The sequence below is a fragment of the Trypanosoma brucei genome, chromosome 6 (assembly GCF_000002445.2).
Source record: "Trypanosoma brucei brucei TREU927 chromosome 6, complete sequence".
Taxonomy (NCBI): domain Eukaryota; phylum Euglenozoa; class Kinetoplastea; order Trypanosomatida; family Trypanosomatidae; genus Trypanosoma; species Trypanosoma brucei.
In genome coordinates, this window is record NC_007279.1 from 172036 (window position 1) to 190436 (window position 18401).

Here is an 18401-nt window from a genome sequence, read left to right on the forward strand (position 1 = left end):
TCGCTGCAGTGTGTAACCTCAACTGAGCATTTGGCATAACCTCTACATGCTTCCCTTTACATCATGTGTGTTTGCGTGCATGGGCTCTGATTGTTACTTGCGCATATCTGCCGCCCTCACTTGGGGCTTTTCCCCCCATGCAGGAGTGTACGCACTGGCAGCCGCTTTGGAGTATCAAAAATACTGCTACGTGCTGAAGATATTATTTGGGAAGGGAACAAATGGAGGGAAAGACTGTCGACCTTCAGGGGGAAAGGATAAACTCACCTGAATCGCAGCGGAACTCGTGCGGCTGCAGGCATCCAACCTTTTTCCCTCAAGGGCAATTGTTATCCCTGAGCGGGTTGTTTTATTAATTTTCCAGCCCTGTATGGCCGGAGTGCGTGTGGTCGCGATGTTTATGTAACTCCTTTTGTTACATCACTTTCCTTCTTTTGTAAACCCCCGTAGTCGCCGGACGCCTCGTGCCGCATGCGGGCCCGATTAATTTTTTGGTTTGGGAATGAGATTGGAGGTACAAACTCTGATGAGGTCCACTGGCTGATCGCTGCTGCGTTGCTTAGATGCGTTTTTATTATTCCTTACTTCTTTCCAACGCTACGTGGAGAAGGTGTGGTGACGGTGGCAGCAACTGTTGGAAGTGCGAAAAAGAGGGCTCAATCATTTCAAAGTGGAAAGGGGCCCATTACCCGGAATTGAAAACTCATCTGATCGCGAACGGCGTTTGGGTTGCGACCAGGAAATGAAATTTGTGTTACGGTCCAAATACGAAACTTGTTGGGTGGACCCAAGGAAAGAAATAAAATGGATAAATACATGCTCTCTGCTGCATGAGACCCGGAATATGAGGAAAATGGTGCGAATGGATGTGGAGGGTGTGTCTAACCGGATGAGTGAGTGACGACGCAACAACACGAAGATGAATGAAGGAAAAGGGAGGAGTGACAATGCATCCCAAAAGGCAGATGATTGATGTCATAAGAGGGGACCAAGTGTTTCCGCATGATTGCGGCGTCTGCAAGTAAAGTAGGGTACAAAGGAGAAAAAAAAAGAGAAAGCGGAACTGGATGAGATTCGGTTCTTCCGTCGCGCATGTTCTTACGCCCTTCTTCCACTGCATGTGCTATGCGACATTCGTGCCCGAGGGGAAACTTTTCCCGTCTGCAAAGCGCCTTTAAGAAGTATATGAGAGGAACAACCAGCCAAGCAGCCACACAAAAGGCGAAGGACACAACAGAAATTATTAAGAGCCGAGACGCATTAGCCGAGGTAGACGCTGGCGGAAGCAAAACAACAAACAAGTGACTGCGGCACTGAAATAAGAAACAATCCAAACTCTTGCCCCACATCACACTTAAATACTTCCTTGCGAAAAAGAAGAAAAGAGGGAAAAACAATGCGCGTAATAACAAATGATAAGTGAGCGCATGTCTTGTGACAATCATGTGGTGGCTGCTGCAGATGGGGAGCCAACAGCAGAGAACCAAATGAAAGCAAGTATCCTCTACAAAATGGAGGACAGATGAAAAGGGTTATGTGGTTAAGGGGATTCAACAAAATAAACTAAAAGGGTCAACTATACATGAGCAAATGCAGCCACACAAACACACATGGAGCATGCGATGTGAAGTTAACTGTTTGGTTGTGCCTGGTTGAGGCGTACAAACAATTTTTTTTGTTTTTCTGAATTTTTGTTCTCTGCTTTTTCTTGCTTGTCTGCGGGTGGAAGCGTAGTGTAGGGGCTGAGAAGCAGCTAAGCCAACAGCCCCGGTGCGAGATGTGACGCAGAGAAACTGGTAGCACGCCGTTTCATCGTCAGTTATAGAGTAATCCAGGGGAGAAAAAAGCGAAACGCGCCAAGAGCACCGCCGAGAAGCAAAGAAAAAAGAAGGAAGGGGAAAACATTCCGCAGGGGTCGATTTCCATTCTTTCGTTTCCTCCCTCATTTCCTCGCTTCTGTCTGAGTAACCAAAACACGTGGGAGGAAGTTTGCACACCTGTGCGTTTCCTTTCTATCTGTTTTTCTCTTAAAAGAAAAAAAAAACAGGAATACACCTCTTATCCAAACTCGTTCTCCATTCCATTCCATTCCATTCCAGTGCCATGCGCACAAGCGCCCGTGAGAAAAGCGGGGTGCGGAACTCGGTGGACAAAGAAGTTAGCAACGAAACAAAAGGGGGAAAATAGCGTGCAAAGGGAGAAAGTAAAAAAAAATTATGTGCAAACGAAGGGGGAGGAGAAACAGAAAACAATATCGTTGGTGTTATGACTCACATCGCAATAAACGATGTCCGCACAACGTCACATCCTTTCCTTACAAATCCACTCAAGGAAAAGGAGTGGGGGGGGGGAAAGAAAGGAAAACATGGTTGCGCCAAGACAAAGCGTGGAAGGATGCATATATTTCCCACCTTCCCTGAGCAACTCATCCTTTCGTAGCCTTCATTCCATTACATAATCGAGCATCCCGCATTTTTTCCTCCAGCGCCTTCCCCATACTCAAGATCATCTCTATAACTTTTATCTGCGTTCCTTTCAACCGAACCCACGGCAGCAGTTGGCTTTATTTTGTGCCGCTTGAGGAGATGCCCTTCAAATGCGTCAGTTGCGGGGAACTGCTCGCGGCACACCGGGCAACGGAATAGCACGGGGTTGGGGACACACACAAAGAGAGAATCGGGATGCTCCGCGGCAAAGTGGTCGTAGAGCAACCCGCTGGCAGTGAAGCCCTTGCGGCACACCGGGCAGCAAAGAAGTCTTCCGGCCGCATCAGGCGCCTCAACTATTACCGGGGAGGTTTGCTTCAATTTCTTCTGCAACTCCTCCCGTAACTGCCGCGCCTCCTCGACCTCAGTGCGCAGAATCGACTGGTGCAACGTTTCGCGCGCGCGTTCCACTTCGGCCTTCAGTCGCCGCACCTCCGCTTCAAAATCAACAGGTTTATCCATTTTTGCTTCCTCCTTTCTTGCCGCCCCCTTTTTGGACTCATCTTTCTTTGGCGCGTTCGTTTTCCCCACACGTGTCTTCGATTCCGCTCCTTTCGACGCCTCGCCCCTCCGTGTTGCAACTCCTTTTCGTTCAGTTCGTGTTGGCGACGCATCCTTTGGATCATTTTTTCTCTGCCCATCGTTTCCCCCTAATTTGGGACTTCTTGCCTCTCCTTCCCCTGGTCCGTCTTGCCTTTGGTTCTCCGCTTCCACCCTTGGCGCTCTCCGCTCCCGTGCCGGCTTGATGCCTTCCCTCGTCTGAGAAGTGCCCTTTTCAGCATCTTGGAGGGAAATAATCGGCGATACGGCTTGAATCGTCATTTGTTTCGGGAAAGACGAGCAGCAAGAGTTAGACTAAGGAAACCTGATCAGGGGGGTTTCCTGACAGCGCACTTGTAAAGGAGAACAGTTAAGAATATGGATGTAAAAAGAGAGGGAAATGGGCACGAGAAGGTGGGAGCACATGGATGCAGCGGGGAAGCGAATTTAAAGATGTAAGAGAAACAATACTGTTCCTGGCGCACGCGAAATACGTATATACGCGTGCTTGTGCGTGTGTGTGTTGATGTGTATATTTCCGTGCTCAGTTCACGTCAGGCCTTTGGTATCGAAGAACACATTACGAAAGCAAGCCACTGGCGAAACCTGACGATACCATCAGTTCACGAAGCCACTACATGCGTCACGAAGAAGTCTGACTTGTGCGAGGCATTGAAAAGGACGACGGCGTTCATTACAGGAAACGGAGAGGGTGGTTTCCGTGTGCCCTGAGGGTGCAGTGGAGGTTGACACTGCGCCAGCAATCTTTTCCCCTTTTGAACGAACTCCATTGGGACAAGTTGTTTATTGTTGCTGTACCTGTCCAGCATCCGCGCGTAATCTTCCTCACTGACCCCATGAATAACAACGAAGTTGTTCCGTAGCGGTGTATCGCACTGCTTTCTGTCTATAGCATGGAAGCGACAACATGTCTCAACAACGATTGTCACGCTGTCGTCGGTTGCGAGAGAGAGAACGCGTCCGACCATGATGTCTTCATTTTCCATTCGAAAAAGGGTAAGGTTCCTCCGCAGGCGCCAACTGTACGGTTTCCTAATGAGCGGCCATATCGGCTCGTACGCCACCAACATTTTGGCCATGTCCTTTGAAAGCGTGTATGGTAAGCCGGATGCAACGTAGTAAGGATCCCCGAGAAAGTTAAGTCAGATATTTCCCCAATAAACGTTCTGACACGGTAACTTGTGCAAGTCAACAAGGTATTGATGCGCATGAACAAACGCGTCATCATCACCTTTTGCCACCTAGTTCACACGGGGTAGTAGTCGGACAGCGAGATCATACCACAGGAACACTTTGCGGCTCATAGTGACTTCCGCTTTTATACCCCGTGTACCGCCATCCCCAATTTTCTTGTTCCGTCCAGGAACACCCTCATTAATTGGAAGCGTAACCATATCCTGCCAACGCAACGCCTCCTCCTTTAGTTCCGCCGTGTACGTGTGACCGTTACGATGGGGTCGATCAGTGAGGTACAATACAAGCATCTCCCCCGTGAAGTTGTTGCTCTTCTTTGCTACAACGTCATGGATCCAGCAAGACGTGTGAAGAATGCGCCGCCTCCGCCTCACACTCGTGTCAGGTGACAGAATACCAAGTGCAACAAGATAGTTCCGCTCCCTCCATGTTTCCACCACATCAGACGCCACGAACTGCAGGGTTTCCTCTTCGTCATCGGGGAGGACGGGGGAGGAGGGAAAACGTAATGTTTTCCTATGACAAAACTGTTTTCCCGATGTCCACGGCACACTAACAACATCGCGGTGTAAGGAAACACACGCAGCGATAAGCATCACTAGGTAGAGGGGAAGTAGCATCGTTACCACACGACGCACATTAGTTCATTTTATTCCTCTCATTTCTTCGTGGCCAGCGAAGGAAAAAAAAAAAACGACAACGCCATGGAAAAACAGTAATGAGTCCATGCCAAAAACGTCGCGCCTCCCCAGGAGAACACGAGAGGACGTCCCGTGCCACGCACGCGCACGAAAAAACAAACAAACAAACGGTAATATGCACTCTTGTAGGGAAGTGAAATGAATATGCTCCCACACTTCTGCTAGAATCAGAATGACTATACCTACCGCTCCAACTCCGGCCGTATGGGTGAAGATGGCTCGGTTAACATACTCACGTGGATGGTTCACCAAACTTTCAGTCCCCCCCCCCCAGCAGCACAATTCGAAGTGTGTAGCAACCATTGCTATTGTAAGCGCGAATGTCTTTCATGCTGAACTGTTGACAGGCGGCATTCCATCCAGTTGTCAATATTCCCCCGTTAAATGGCCATAAAAAGGCATAATGCGCGACCCCTCCCAGTAACTATCATGTGATCCCACCCGCCAGCGGGGCCCGCGAGCACATAGGGACCACCACTGGATTATTACATGTATCATTTCCCCACTGGACGCAGTGGAATCGGCGCCGGATGCCATGTCCATGCCCTAAAGGGAGTTTCCTCCTGAACATGAATTGTTCGACGGATGGAATGCTGAAAGAGTTTGGGGGGAATACCTTGTTTGAGAGTCTGTAGTACATGAGGGTGTGGCAGATGGTTTCGTCCCATTTTTCACTGTTTTTGGAGAAGGTGGATGTTCGATGCGCATATCGCCGGTGGATAGCACTCCGCTGTGTGGCATTGAACTGCACCACTTTAAAATGCGGTACGTGATGCGATCCGCCTGCTGTGTTGATAAATGCAGTCGCAAAGTCAAGGGTATGCTCAGTGGTTGTTCAATACGGCCGGATCTTGGAAAAGGAACTCAGAGCAACCACACACCATATAAGGACCCCTTTTTGCACCTACGCCGCTGCCATCTCATCGCTGAGACGCTGGAGGTGGAGAATTAGCGGGCCGCAGCGCTGGAGTGCCCGCTCTCGAGCGGCATCGTGGCAGCGGACCACAAAATTACTACGATGTTACTCTCATTTCTGTGAGAACACAATGTAGACGTAACACGCTCCCCCAGCCCACCAACTACGACACTCTCAAGTCTTGGGGCAATCTCCACAAAATGCGTAGCGAAAGCAGCGGAGAGCAGTCACCGCTTTTTGATTCTTCAAAACAGATGCATGGACTGAAGAAAAGCTGCACCAAAGTCCTGTTCTGCGCGCAACTTACGTGGTGGAAGGCATAAATTGGCACAACAAACGCACGGAAAGTAGTATGAGCACTTCGTTTTTTCTGACTGTGCCGAATGAGGAGACATCGCATGGTGCAAACACCGGAGAGAATAAACGGGGAAAATGTTAAGACAGCACAACAGTGACCGAGCACAGTGTTCAGAGTAAACCGTCCCGTTCGTACGTTCTGAAATTCCCGCACAAAGCGCCGTCACTGTTGCTGCTGCATATCGTAGTTGTAGTTATAAAAAATACCAAACCTGACATGCGGCGAAGTGCTCCCACATAGCCCACCAAAGCTCCTGTTTCTTCTGGCACTTCGTTCCGAAGTTGCCCTATCAGCGTACTCCGCTGAAAAATATTGTCCGTAACACAATTTTCCGAAAGGAACTGCGACAGCATATGCCGCCGAGAACACCGACAACCAGGACTACGAATGGCATTTTGCTGCGCCTGGGAAACGCGTTCTACAGCGGGAACAGCAACGTGCCGCGACGCTGCTGACTTCAAACCGTCTGGTGAACGTAACCCCTTTGAACTAACAGGCACATATCGACGCAGGTAAAGCGCTGACAACATCCGAGCATCCGATCTATTGACATTCTATCTCTTTGCTTAAGTTACAATCAACGAGGTGGACAGTTTACAACAATAACAATGAACTATCCTTTCAACTCATGTATAGTGCTTGGTCAATTGCCTTCACTTGGTCCTTTCCACGATCTGTACCGGACCCAGCAACACACAACGGTACAAGCGGATATTTTCAATCCGTAAAGACAGTGACACTACCAGTAATACGTGTCAGCAATATACCTGTCTTTGCACCCGCGTTACATTCCACAGTTCAAACCGTCCCAGTTTGCTGTTGTTTTCCATATATCACAGCGCCCTGCAGCAGGGCAGTGAAGAGAACGACCATCCGTGCGAAGCCGCATGCCGTCATGCTTATCTCAGTGCCCATTGTTAGTATTACTTGCTTGTCAGTCTATGGGTCGCGCGTGAAAGAAAACAGGTTAGGAAGAGTAAGCACAAAACAAGGTGAACAAGGAAGATGATCACATCGCAATTGACCTGCATTGTAGAAACACCGCCCCGTTAAAATACGCGGAGAGTGATGAAGATATTGATCTGCTACACGAAATAGAACGCTACAAGGGAAAAGCAAAAACAGAGGAAAACACGATGCGCGGAAGCGGCCTCATTCACACGTCCAATGGAGCTCTGAACAGGGTGCGCAATTCCGCAATACCCCTGAGGGAGGGGAAATAAATAGGAATAGAGGAACAAATGGTTTTATAACTGACACTTAATAGGCTCTCACTTAGCATCTTAGAGGAAATGGATGTTCATAAAATCGCTCACATAAAAAAAAGATAAAACGAAAATAAAACGATTAGTGGAAGTTGTTCTACTAGTTGCGTGTTATGGGCCAAACGAGTATCTACCCGTATCTTGTTATGGCTTATATGAGTAACACTGCACAGCCGGTAGGCCGCACAAGTCAGCACACAATTGCGAGGGAAAAAAAGACGATGAGTAGACACAATTCACCACCTACACAGATCGTAATGTGCGACAAGGAAGTCAATGTCGTCTCCGCCTCTCCTTTTGGTTTGGGAGTTGCCGAAGGTTGATCTTGAGAATTTGTAGACTCCTCATCTGAATGCAAACTTTCGTTGATTACTGCTAGCTCCTCATTGGCAGTGGAGTTTCCATTACCTGGAACGGGATGCGATGGCTGTGGAACTGTAACTTCGCAGAGGGCAGCGAAATAAGTTAGTGACTTGTATCCAGGTGCCTTACCCCCGGGCTTGTTGCCAGAAACTTCGCCGCCATCAAACCAACCGAACCACTTCGTCACGTTAGTGTACCAACCCATCACGTGCAATTGGCCATCCTGAGGATAACTTTGCGCAAAAAACGACGGATAACCACCCAATGCGCCTGAACCACTTTTATAAGTGTACGATCCCCGCCAGAATGCAACGCCGTTGCCCTCTATTCCCGATGCTTCAAACAGACCACTGTTCCATCGGTAGACGCAATTAAGGGAAGTATCGTAGTCTCCTGCTGTGCAACGAATTCCCGCGTCCTGTGCCGCACTTGCACTGTAAGTGGCATCCCCTCCAAGGTAACTGTAGATAAATGGGCCATCAGCTACACCCAAGTGGTAGGCAGTGAGGCGTTCGTTAGTTGCCTGCGAGTGGTCAGTGGCCAGCGTCCCGCCGGCTTCACGGCAGATATGCACTGAGTTACTGTAGTCTACAAGGTAATCACCTCCATGCCAAAACTTTCGGTTGGGGAAAAGAATATACTCCTTGACATAGGCAGTTGGGTACACCTTACCAAATGCGAAGAGATGTGATGAACCTGAAAGACATTGCAGCAGGGCAGTGAAGAGAACGACCATCCGTGCGAAGCCGCATGCCGTCATGCTTATCTCAGTGCCCATTGTTAGTATTACTTGCTTGTCAGTCTATGGGCCGCGCGTGAAAGAAAACAGGTTAGGAAGAGTAAGCACAAAACAAGGTGAACAAGGAAGATGATCACATCGCAATTGACCTGCATTGTAGAAACACCGCCCCGTTAAAATACGCGGAGAGTGATGAAGATATTGATCTGCTACACGAAATAGAACGCTACAAGGGAAAAGCAAAAACAGAGGAAAACACGATGCGCGGAAGCGGCCTCATTCACACGTCCAATGGAGCTCTGAACAGGGTGCGCAATTCCGCAATACCCCTGAGGGAGGGGAAATAAATAGGAATAGAGGAACAAATGGTTTTATAACTGACACTTAATAGGCTCTCACTTAGCATCTTAGAGGAAATGGATGTTCATAAAATCGCTCACATAAAAAAAAGATAAAACGAAAATAAAACGATTAGTGGAAGTTGTTCTACTAGTTGCGTGTTATGGGCCAAACGAGTATCTACCCGTATCTTGTTATGGCTTATATGAGTAACACTGCACAGCCGGTAGGCCGCACAAGTCAGCACACAATTGCGAGGGAAAAAAAGACGATGAGTAGACACAATTCACCACCTACACAGATCGTAATGTGCGACAAGGAAGTCAATGTCGTCTCCGCCTCTCCTTTTGGTTTGGGAGTTGCCGAAGGTTGATCTTGAGAATTTGTAGACTCCTCATCTGAATGCAAACTTTCGTTGATTACTGCTAGCTCCTCATTGGCAGTGGAGTTTCCATTACCTGGAACGGGATGCGATGGCTGTGGAACTGTAACTTCGCAGAGGGCAGCGAAATAAGTTAGTGACTTGTATCCAGGTGCCTTACCCCCGGGCTTGTTGCCAGAAACTTCGCCGCCATCAAACCAACCGAACCACTTCGTCACGTTAGTGTACCAACCCATCACGTGCAATTGGCCATCCTGAGGATAACTTTGCGCAAAAAACGACGGATAACCACCCAATGCGCCTGAACCACTTTTATAAGTGTACGATCCCCGCCAGAATGCAACGCCGTTGCCCTCTATTCCCGATGCTTCAAACAGACCACTGTTCCATCGGTAGACGCAATTAAGGGAAGTATCGTAGTCTCCTGCTGTGCAACGAATTCCCGCGTCCTGTGCCGCACTTGCACTGTAAGTGGCATCCCCTCCAAGGTAACTGTAGATAAATGGGCCATCAGCTACACCCAAGTGGTAGGCAGTGAGGCGTTCGTTAGTTGCCTGCGAGTGGTCAGTGGCCAGCGTCCCGCCGGCTTCACGGCAGATATGCACTGAGTTACTGTAGTCTACAAGGTAATCACCTCCATGCCAAAACTTTCGGTTGGGGAAGAGAATATACTCCTTGACATAGGCAGTTGGGTACACCTTACCAAATGCGAAGAGATGTGATGAACCTGAAAGACATTGCAGCAGGGCAGTGAAGAGAACGACCATCCGTGCGAAGCCGCATGCCGTCATGCTTATCTCAGTGCCCATTGTTAGTATTACTTGCTTGTCAGTCTATGGGCCGCGCGTGAAAGAAAACAGGTTAGGAAGAGTAAGCACAAAACAAGGTGAACAAGGAAGATGATCACATCGCAATTGACCTGCATTGTAGAAACACCGCCCCGTTAAAATACGCGGAGAGTGATGAAGATATTGATCTGCTACACGAAATAGAACGCTACAAGGGAAAACATAGTTGGAAGGTGAGAGTGGCAGTAAATACTAAGAGCATGGAGAAAAAACACATAAAAAAATATAATGTAAAGGGAAGCATGTAGAGGTTATGCCAAATGTTCAGTTGAGGTTACACACTGCAGCGACGTAGACGCTCCCTCCCGCCACAACTCGTCGTAGCTCCTCATCGCACAGTTAAAACGTCAAGGGTTCAGTCTTGAATTACCACAAAATACGGATAAATGAGGTTTGTCCCTATAAAGGAGCGGCATTTCTGCACTCCCCTCGAGTGTCCAAACAGTGTTGTAAATAACAGAAGGATATTATAGGCTCAGCAATATTAACAGAGTGAACGTGTTACAAAACTCCCTCACAATACTATAATTAGTATAAGCTGCAATAACTGTGACTGTGAAGGAACTTTGTTATACTGCGAGGCAACGCGGGTTTCAGCACATAACTAAGCTCATGCATCGACATCACACTCTGGAGGGAATGGAGGCAATCACATACCTTAAATCCTTACGGCAACACAAATGAGTGAAGGGAAAGAAAGCATGCAACTGGTGAAACAACATGTAACATCAGCAATGCAGAGGGTGATAAGGGTTGTATATCCGAAGAGAGAGATACAACAGCCCACATAACACCCAACACATACAAACACACATGCAACATAACACTCATTATGAAAAAATATTTAAAGACATCGCTAGCATTAAGTGGATTCAAAAAGAAAAACGTGACGCAGACACACACGGAAACACAGTTTTGTACCCGAAAGGCTGCGGGATTGGGCGTGAGAGGTGGAATGTTTAAAAAAAATAGTCATGCACTCGCACGCTTAAGGACAGACGTGTTGAAAAAGAAATGTTTCACCTTATTTTTCTTAAAGCCTCAAATGGCAAGGACAAAAATAAAAAAGAGAGCCCTTAGGGAAAGTACATAGCTAATCCCATTTTGTGATTACTCACAGAACAAAAACGTTTTGGTTAAATTAGAAGAAATGTTGAGCCGTCCTGTCTTCCATAAGGGTCGGATTTGGAACAGTAAGAAACCAACCGGCGCTGACACGGCAAAACACATGCATGTGTTAATTCAGTGTCTTGAAAGACAACGCATGTGTAATCTAACAGAGGGCATGTTCCCTCTTAAGATTAGTATGTGCTTTAATGCAGAGGCAGCAGCCACCAAAAATAGAATGTAAAAAATGTAATAATAAATAGATGGCAAAAGATAAAAATAGATACAAAAGACAAACCCTACCGAGACTACGTTAAAATTCACTAACAACTACTACAATCGGTATGCTAATTAACTTTTCCGCCGAGTAAAACTAAGAGATTTGTACGCTTTATGACGTGCAACAGTACCACTAATGTAACGACGGAAGCGAACACCCAAAGTGGCCTTCTCTGAAATGTGAACCAACGAATGGAACAATTATGATTGAGCCCTCTTCAGTACTCACAGAAGCTTCACTGCTTCCACTTTGAGCGCTACGGTCAGCGACACGCCCAACCTTAACTGCAATGCGACGCACCACTTCCTCACAGTAGGCGTCATCCCACTCGAATGCAGCTTCACGGGGAAGAGGCACACGCCAACGCTCACAAAGCGACGCCAGAAGATTCCCCCGTTGCGCTGCTTTAAAAGTTCGGAAAACAGACTGCAGTGAGTTCAATATCGATTGTGCTGATTCACTCAGCTCCGCACGTGAAGAACTGTGGTCGCTGGTGGAGGTTGTCGTGCCATCCTCGTCTTCATCAAAGAATTCGCGATCCAGCCGTAATGCAGCAAAGTTGCGGCCAGGCACGGCATTCAACTGGTACATTTCCACATGATCATTCACGCCACGAAGTGCAACATCACCAAGTGCAGTGACATCAATTTGCTCACGCTCCTCAGCTGACAGTGACATGTAAACCTCATGCGTTATCAGCACCTGACCACCATTTGCTACACTCTCTGTCCTTGCTGCCATGTTTGGAGTGCGCCCATAGTAGTCATATCCCTTCGTCACTTCATCGTGTCGGATGTCGCACAACCCGGTGTGGATTCCAACACGTACACGCAGGCCATTCCACAAACGACTGTACACTTTAGGGTCCAACCGCGCAGTTGGCGGTGTGTACTTCTCGTCCTCCTCCGCACGCTGCTGCTCAAATTCCCAGTAGGACTCATCAATCGCATTTGTTCCCCAGTCATGCTGCAAGAAACACAGCTGTAGTTCCTGTGCGAGTTGGACGGCAGCGAAAGGACTCTTACTCGCTATCATGAACGAATCCCCTACAGTCTTGACTTCGTAGCACTTATACCTCCCAATCAGTGAACGAATCAAATAGTGATGTGTTGCAACGGCAACAGGCATCAGATCAGGGTGTGCAGCCCACAACGCAGTGCTGCTCTCAATGTCAGTAGATATTAGTGTCACGGGGTCAGTTGGTTCCTTGGGTGCAAGATTGTTATCACGAGCATTCCGGTGTGTTGCTAATATAACAACCACAAGAACCGTAACAAGCGGCACCAACATTACGACGAAGCCAACTGCAATAGCGGCAATTTGCTCAGTTATCTGTTGGATCCATCTCGGTTCATCATAGGTCACTGACAGTGTGGCAGACGACAGCGCAGAGGACACAAAAGGGTTTAGAACATGTGACATCGACCATACAAAAATATGCATCGCACCACAGTTGACAACAGTGCTTCGCCTCAAGTCAAGTTTCGTTCGTACACTTGTCTCCAAACGACCCATACATTGCAGGACACTTCCCATTGCGTAAGCGATGGCAGACCCACGTAGTGACAATGGCTTCCACTTCGACTCATTCTGCACGATCTTGCGGAACTCACGTACTGTTTTGGACTCCGTGATCTTATCCCTCCGATGTGACAGATTCGTTGCGAATAGCAAGGGGTTAGAAAATGGCTCTTCATGGAAGGCATTCACGAGTTCGCCGTGGATTGGTGCATCATCGAAGAACAGGACGAAGACGTGCGCATTACGGTGCTTGTTAGGGTGAAAGAGGATTATGGAGATATTATATGGGATAAGACCTACAACCAATACCTCACATGCAGTTGACAGCTTGTCTCTCAAAATAGGACCTTCACCACTCGCAACAAAGAAGCTTAGTGATGTGTTAAAGTTGTCAAGTGTTTTTGCAACATATTCCTAATTCCTCTCGTATCACCACCACGACACACAATGAAATGCATCCTTCCTGCACCATTTTGTATAATATGCTCAACTATCATAAATAACTGCTGCTCATTTGTTGGTAACAGGTGGATCACATTCCTTCTGGGGTTACTCGGTTGTGATGTGAGTATTATAGGATCGATGAATGCCATACCCTTCGTCCGTAGTAACGAATTATCCACGACACCAAGCACAGCAGTTACAACTCGTTTCTCAACATCATTATACAGAGTTGCAGAAGCTTCGTAAAATTTCGAGGATAGTCAGTGTAAAAAGAAACTATCAGAGACCCAGTTGACCTTTGCCAACAACATGAGGGACACCATCGTATACCATCTATGCAGTACGCAGTGCCTTTGGGTCATCGGTTATATTAAACATGACCCCACTCAATGGGCCCTACAACTGTGGCAGGTCTCGATAACAGCGAGATGAACCAAGGGTTAATATAGCTTCCTTCATAGGGTGCAGATGGAGATCCTTTTCCACCTTCTTCACGCACATCACACTCCCACCTTGGTTACGTAAACACGATACACCCCGCTCTCCCGCCTTATTACGGCACTCACCACCAAAGTCACCAACCACAATATTATCAATTGGATAACGACGTTTATTGTACAGTGATTTCATAAATACACCCCTGCTAGTTAGCTATTCGTGACAACTCAGTGCCTGTTTCAATACCTCCCCAGCAACCCATCTGTTCAATGTCAGCTCAGCTTCAGCGTCTTGCTCGGTGAAGTTATTTTCGTTAATATCCCACCTTGTGCGCTTATAGTTATTACCATTAACCTTTAACAACATAGTCATATCATCTCTGAAACGCCTGACAGCTTTGTATGTGTCACCCTTCGTAATTAGGTCAGCCCCAGTTATTATTATCTTAGCAGCCACAAACTCGTCTCTACCCAATTTATATGCCCACTTGTTCTTGATGGCGTGTTGGAGTGCAGAGGGTGTATGAATAAATATTCGCCTCTTGTCCTGTGGTCATATAATCATTTCATGGGGAATCTCTTCATATCAGGGATTGGAGAACCAAATACAATCATTCCCTGAGGTCCAGTATCGGCAACCTTATTACACTCCGCACTGAAGCTCCTGTTATCCGATTCCTTATCAAGTTGACTCTTCAATGCAAAAAAAAAAAAATAACAACTAAACAACTTGCGATTCATCCGTGTTGCCAACTACGCAGCAAGCTTATACTCATCATCACCATAAGAAACATCTTTCAAATACATGAAATCCAGTCGGTGTGACCGTAACTGAGTGATAGCATAACGGAAAAGAGCAAGCATCTCAACGGCGAGTGGTGCTTCCAGGAGGTATAAATTGGGATTCCAACTGTGTACCCTACTGAATCCTGTGAAAGGTAAGAAATCAACTACGCATTCTTTTCATTGAAATATTTGGTTAAGTTGAGAGTATTTTTGTCACCCACAGATTCCAGTATAATAGCAAACTCATCACCGTAATTGGTTGTACAGATGGCGTATCCAAAGTCATCCAGAGACGGAACATATGCAACTGCCACACTGACACACGGAAGCGACTTCCCGTTGGTAATAGATGCGTTGAAACCTGCAATAATAGGATCACATACCTTTGCTGAGATCTTGTCACTGTATAACATGTTGCATACCCTTACCCATAATAATCCATTTGCAAGCTATACTTCAGCCAGCAGCTGTAGTAACATAGAAAAACACTACGTAAGTGACTACGCCATCTCTAGCATGTAATTCACGCATGGGGTGACTGTAGGCGTGAGTCGCACGATGAACGGCGCGTGTCGATTCCCTGAATCCATTTCTTGGTAAAATTTAGGGGCTGCATTTGGATGCAGTGCGATCACACGAAGTAGCTGCGTTTCCCGTTGAACCAAAGCACATAACTTACATCGACAATCCTTTGTAGCAGTGCGGAGGCCCGCGCTCGGCCATGCCGACCCGCTGAAGTCGATCTTCGTCGGGGGGGGGGGAGGGGAACGGTTTTTTATTTGCCCTCCACGCTCAACTTTGACAACGTCAAAGGGCGTAGTTGGAGGTGTCGGGACACGCCTGGCTTCGCAGAGCGCTTGTTTGCCTTCCAATTGGATACTGAGGACATCCTTGGTGGTGGGGAAGTGCCTCAACTAAGGGCGGAGTGAACGGTTTCTTGACATTGCTTTTTTCTCATTTTCACGGGGATGCCGCGCCATTCAATCCGTTTGGAGAACCATGTAGATCCTTTCCTCGTGGGGACGCCAACCGGGCAGGGCGCACGTGCCGGTGCCTCAGTCGCCTTCCTCTGCGGGTTGGCTAATTTAGTAGATGCCCCTTGGGGTTTTGGGAGGTGGTGCTGCGGTGCCACTGGGCGTGGTGACGCCTTGATCACCCTTGAGGATTGGGAGGGGCAAGTGGTGTGGCGATGGCCGCTTACCCGCGCCGTGGCTGACATTCTTTTAGCTTTCGGGGTTGCGTTAGCTGCCGCGCGGTGCCAAAAAAGTGCTAAGGGGAGGGATAATGTGGCCTTCAACCTCGCTCGGGGCGTTGGGCGCGTACAGCGCGTTTGGAAGAAGTGGCTTCCGCCGTCTGGGGTGCCGGTGGCGTGTGCCTCGTGCGGTTGGTTTTTCTCTTCAGGAGATGGGACTGATCAATGCTTGGGGGTTAGAACTTCTGTCTCCTTGTGTTCGCTTGTGGGGAGCTAGTGGGGCGCAGGCCGCCCGCTAGCAGGAGGTAGCAAAGGTGCGTGGAAGTTCCGGCCACTTTAAAGGATATGAAACTGAAGGGGAGATATCGCCTCCAAGGCACCCTAGGGAGTCGCGGTTTAGCAGCACTGTCCCTTGGGGGCTGCTGCCGCATGATCGTGTTGCCGGAGCCCGCTATTTCGTATCTTCGGGCGCCAGCTGGGGGGGGGGGGGGGCGGCGGGTTTCTCCACTTGGAGACCCCCACCGTGCTCGGGCGCCGTCATTTAATCGGCGGTCCCTCGGGAAAGAAAGGGACCTGTATGGGCATTCCGGGTGGGGGGATTTTTTTTTTGTGTGCGCAGGCGCGCTTCAATTGCGTAGTATCAATAGAAGGATTGAACATCCCCCCTGAAACGAAGTATCAATCGCGTGCTGACACTCGATTCTGTGTTCGTGATACCGGTGTTTGTGCTGAGCGTTGCTTGTACTGCTTGACTGTGTGGGCCGCACACTGCGGTATGCTTGAGAGGGAAAGAAAAAGAAAGGATATCCTCCACGACGGTTAGAGACTATATGTCAAGGATAAAAGGAAAAGGGGCAGATATAAAGAGGTATTCAGTTATGCAGTGTGTGTATGTGTGGATCTGTGGTTGCGGGATACTCCACACTTCTTTTGTTTTTTTTATTACGAGTGAACACGTTGCTGTGCACGGTGAACGTCCCTCCCACGACCGAAGGATTTTTTAATTCTGATAATGCGGATATCCGTAAAGTTCCGTCCTTTTCTTTGTGTTACAAGGGGTCGTGTGTCTTTCACTCATGCAGTTTGATTTTATTTTCGTCGACTCCTGGAATTATCTGTGTTATTTATTTTAATTCCGTTCGTGTGATTCCGATATACCTCTTTTGGTTGTTTCCTATTAGGTGGTCGGCTACAATGTTAACTTTTCGCTGATGTTTGTGAGTCTTCTGTGCACTTTTCCTATTGGCCTTTGCAAATGGGTGTTGATCTTCATAGTGCATAGACGGTTTGCGAGGATGTTGGGACCATGCAATCACTTTGGCGGTGCGTCCGTTCTTTTTCTTTTTGGAGAAAAATATTGCGTACATTTATTCACTTAATTTTGTCGGTGGCCTCTGCTATGTTTTTTGATTGTGCTTGTTTTTCTAGGAGAATCCGCACCTTCTTTAATTTTGAGGTTGTATAAGCAGTTGTTTTGTAGTATAAGTAAGGAGACATATGCTACAATGTTTTTGTAAACATTATGTTCGGGTACATACGAAATATTTTACTGCTTCCTTTTTCCGCTGAACTTGGGGTGAAGTTCCTACGTTTTTATTCTGTTTCATTAAGGTAACCCAAGTTCCTTTTCTTTCGTTGCCTTCTCCCTCTGGACACAACACGGGCGGTCGAATATGACTGCTTATATCAAGGCATCGCGACGGCGTTAGAAAACAAAGGTGACGTGTGTAATAACTTTCGCTTGGCCGGAGGGTCATGTTTCTGCCTCTTTGTTTTTTGCGTCGTGAAATGGTGACCTGGTTTTTGTGTACCGAGCATGTACTTTTTCATATTATCATATTCCACGAAGATTTCAAGTATTGTCACATACTTTGCCCGTGGTAGGTGCTACCCAGGCCATGCTTCCAGAGGTAATAATGATAGTTTCAGCGAAGTGTGTTGTCGATGATGTTATCGGCGGTTTTGCATAATCGTTTGTCGTGTTTTATCTGTTGTGGCAACCTCGTTAATATACAGTTAGACGTTAATTTACATATTTTGCGGTTCGGTCATAAGCCATAAGTTTTCTAGAAGTGGGTGTGTTTGTTACCCCTTTTACACTCACTGTTAGAAGATGTTTTACGTGTCTACTACTCGGCTATTGTATTTGGCCGCAATATATTCGGGGAGACGGCTTTGATATGGATCTGACTCGTCATGTGTGTATCTGCATGCGTGCATAAAGTGTAGAGGAGGAAAGTGCAGGTGCAACATCATTACCTCGCGTTAATAGAAGACGAAGTGAGTATGTGATTTCAGCGGGCGCCAAGTTGATCTTCGGCTCTGCCGGTGACGAGGATAGCTGCAGGGGCCTTGAAGGAGAACTTAACACAGTCGTGGTAAGTAAGTACGAGAGCAAAGTATGTACAAAACTAGGTTGCCACAGGGGAGAAAGGTGTACACCGCTGGAGATGGTGTTGGCATGTGCATATGTGCATGTACT

The 18401-nt window shown here is 47.6% G+C and overlaps 3 protein-coding genes and 2 pseudogenes across 3 annotated transcripts, besides 3 other annotated features; all 5 read right to left on the reverse strand.

Annotated features, from left to right (window-relative positions):
- Positions 1–18401: part of a sequence feature (sequence corresponds to BAC RPCI93-28F21) that runs on past both edges of the window.
- Positions 2075–2098: a microsatellite.
- Positions 2451–3308, reverse strand: Tb927.6.350 (hypothetical protein; the record flags this gene model as incomplete). The annotated part of the gene is made up of 1 exon (XM_840067.1): positions 2451–3308. One exon carries the CDS (start codon positions 3306–3308, stop codon positions 2451–2453), a length of 858 nt encoding a protein of 285 aa, XP_845160.1.
- Tb927.6.360 lies at positions 3650–4861 on the reverse strand (annotated as a pseudogene).
- Tb927.6.370 (hypothetical protein, conserved) lies at positions 7672–8622 on the reverse strand (the record flags this gene model as incomplete). The annotated part of the gene is made up of 1 exon (XM_840068.1): positions 7672–8622. The coding sequence occupies one exon, from the start codon at positions 8620–8622 to the stop codon at positions 7672–7674; it is 951 nt and encodes a 316-aa protein (XP_845161.1).
- On the reverse strand, positions 9163–10113 carry Tb927.6.380 (hypothetical protein, conserved; the record flags this gene model as incomplete). The annotated part of the gene is made up of 1 exon (XM_840069.1): positions 9163–10113. The coding sequence occupies one exon, from the start codon at positions 10111–10113 to the stop codon at positions 9163–9165; it is 951 nt and encodes a 316-aa protein (XP_845162.1).
- On the reverse strand, positions 11671–15258 carry Tb927.6.390 (annotated as a pseudogene).
- Positions 16397–16418: a sequence feature (GC_rich).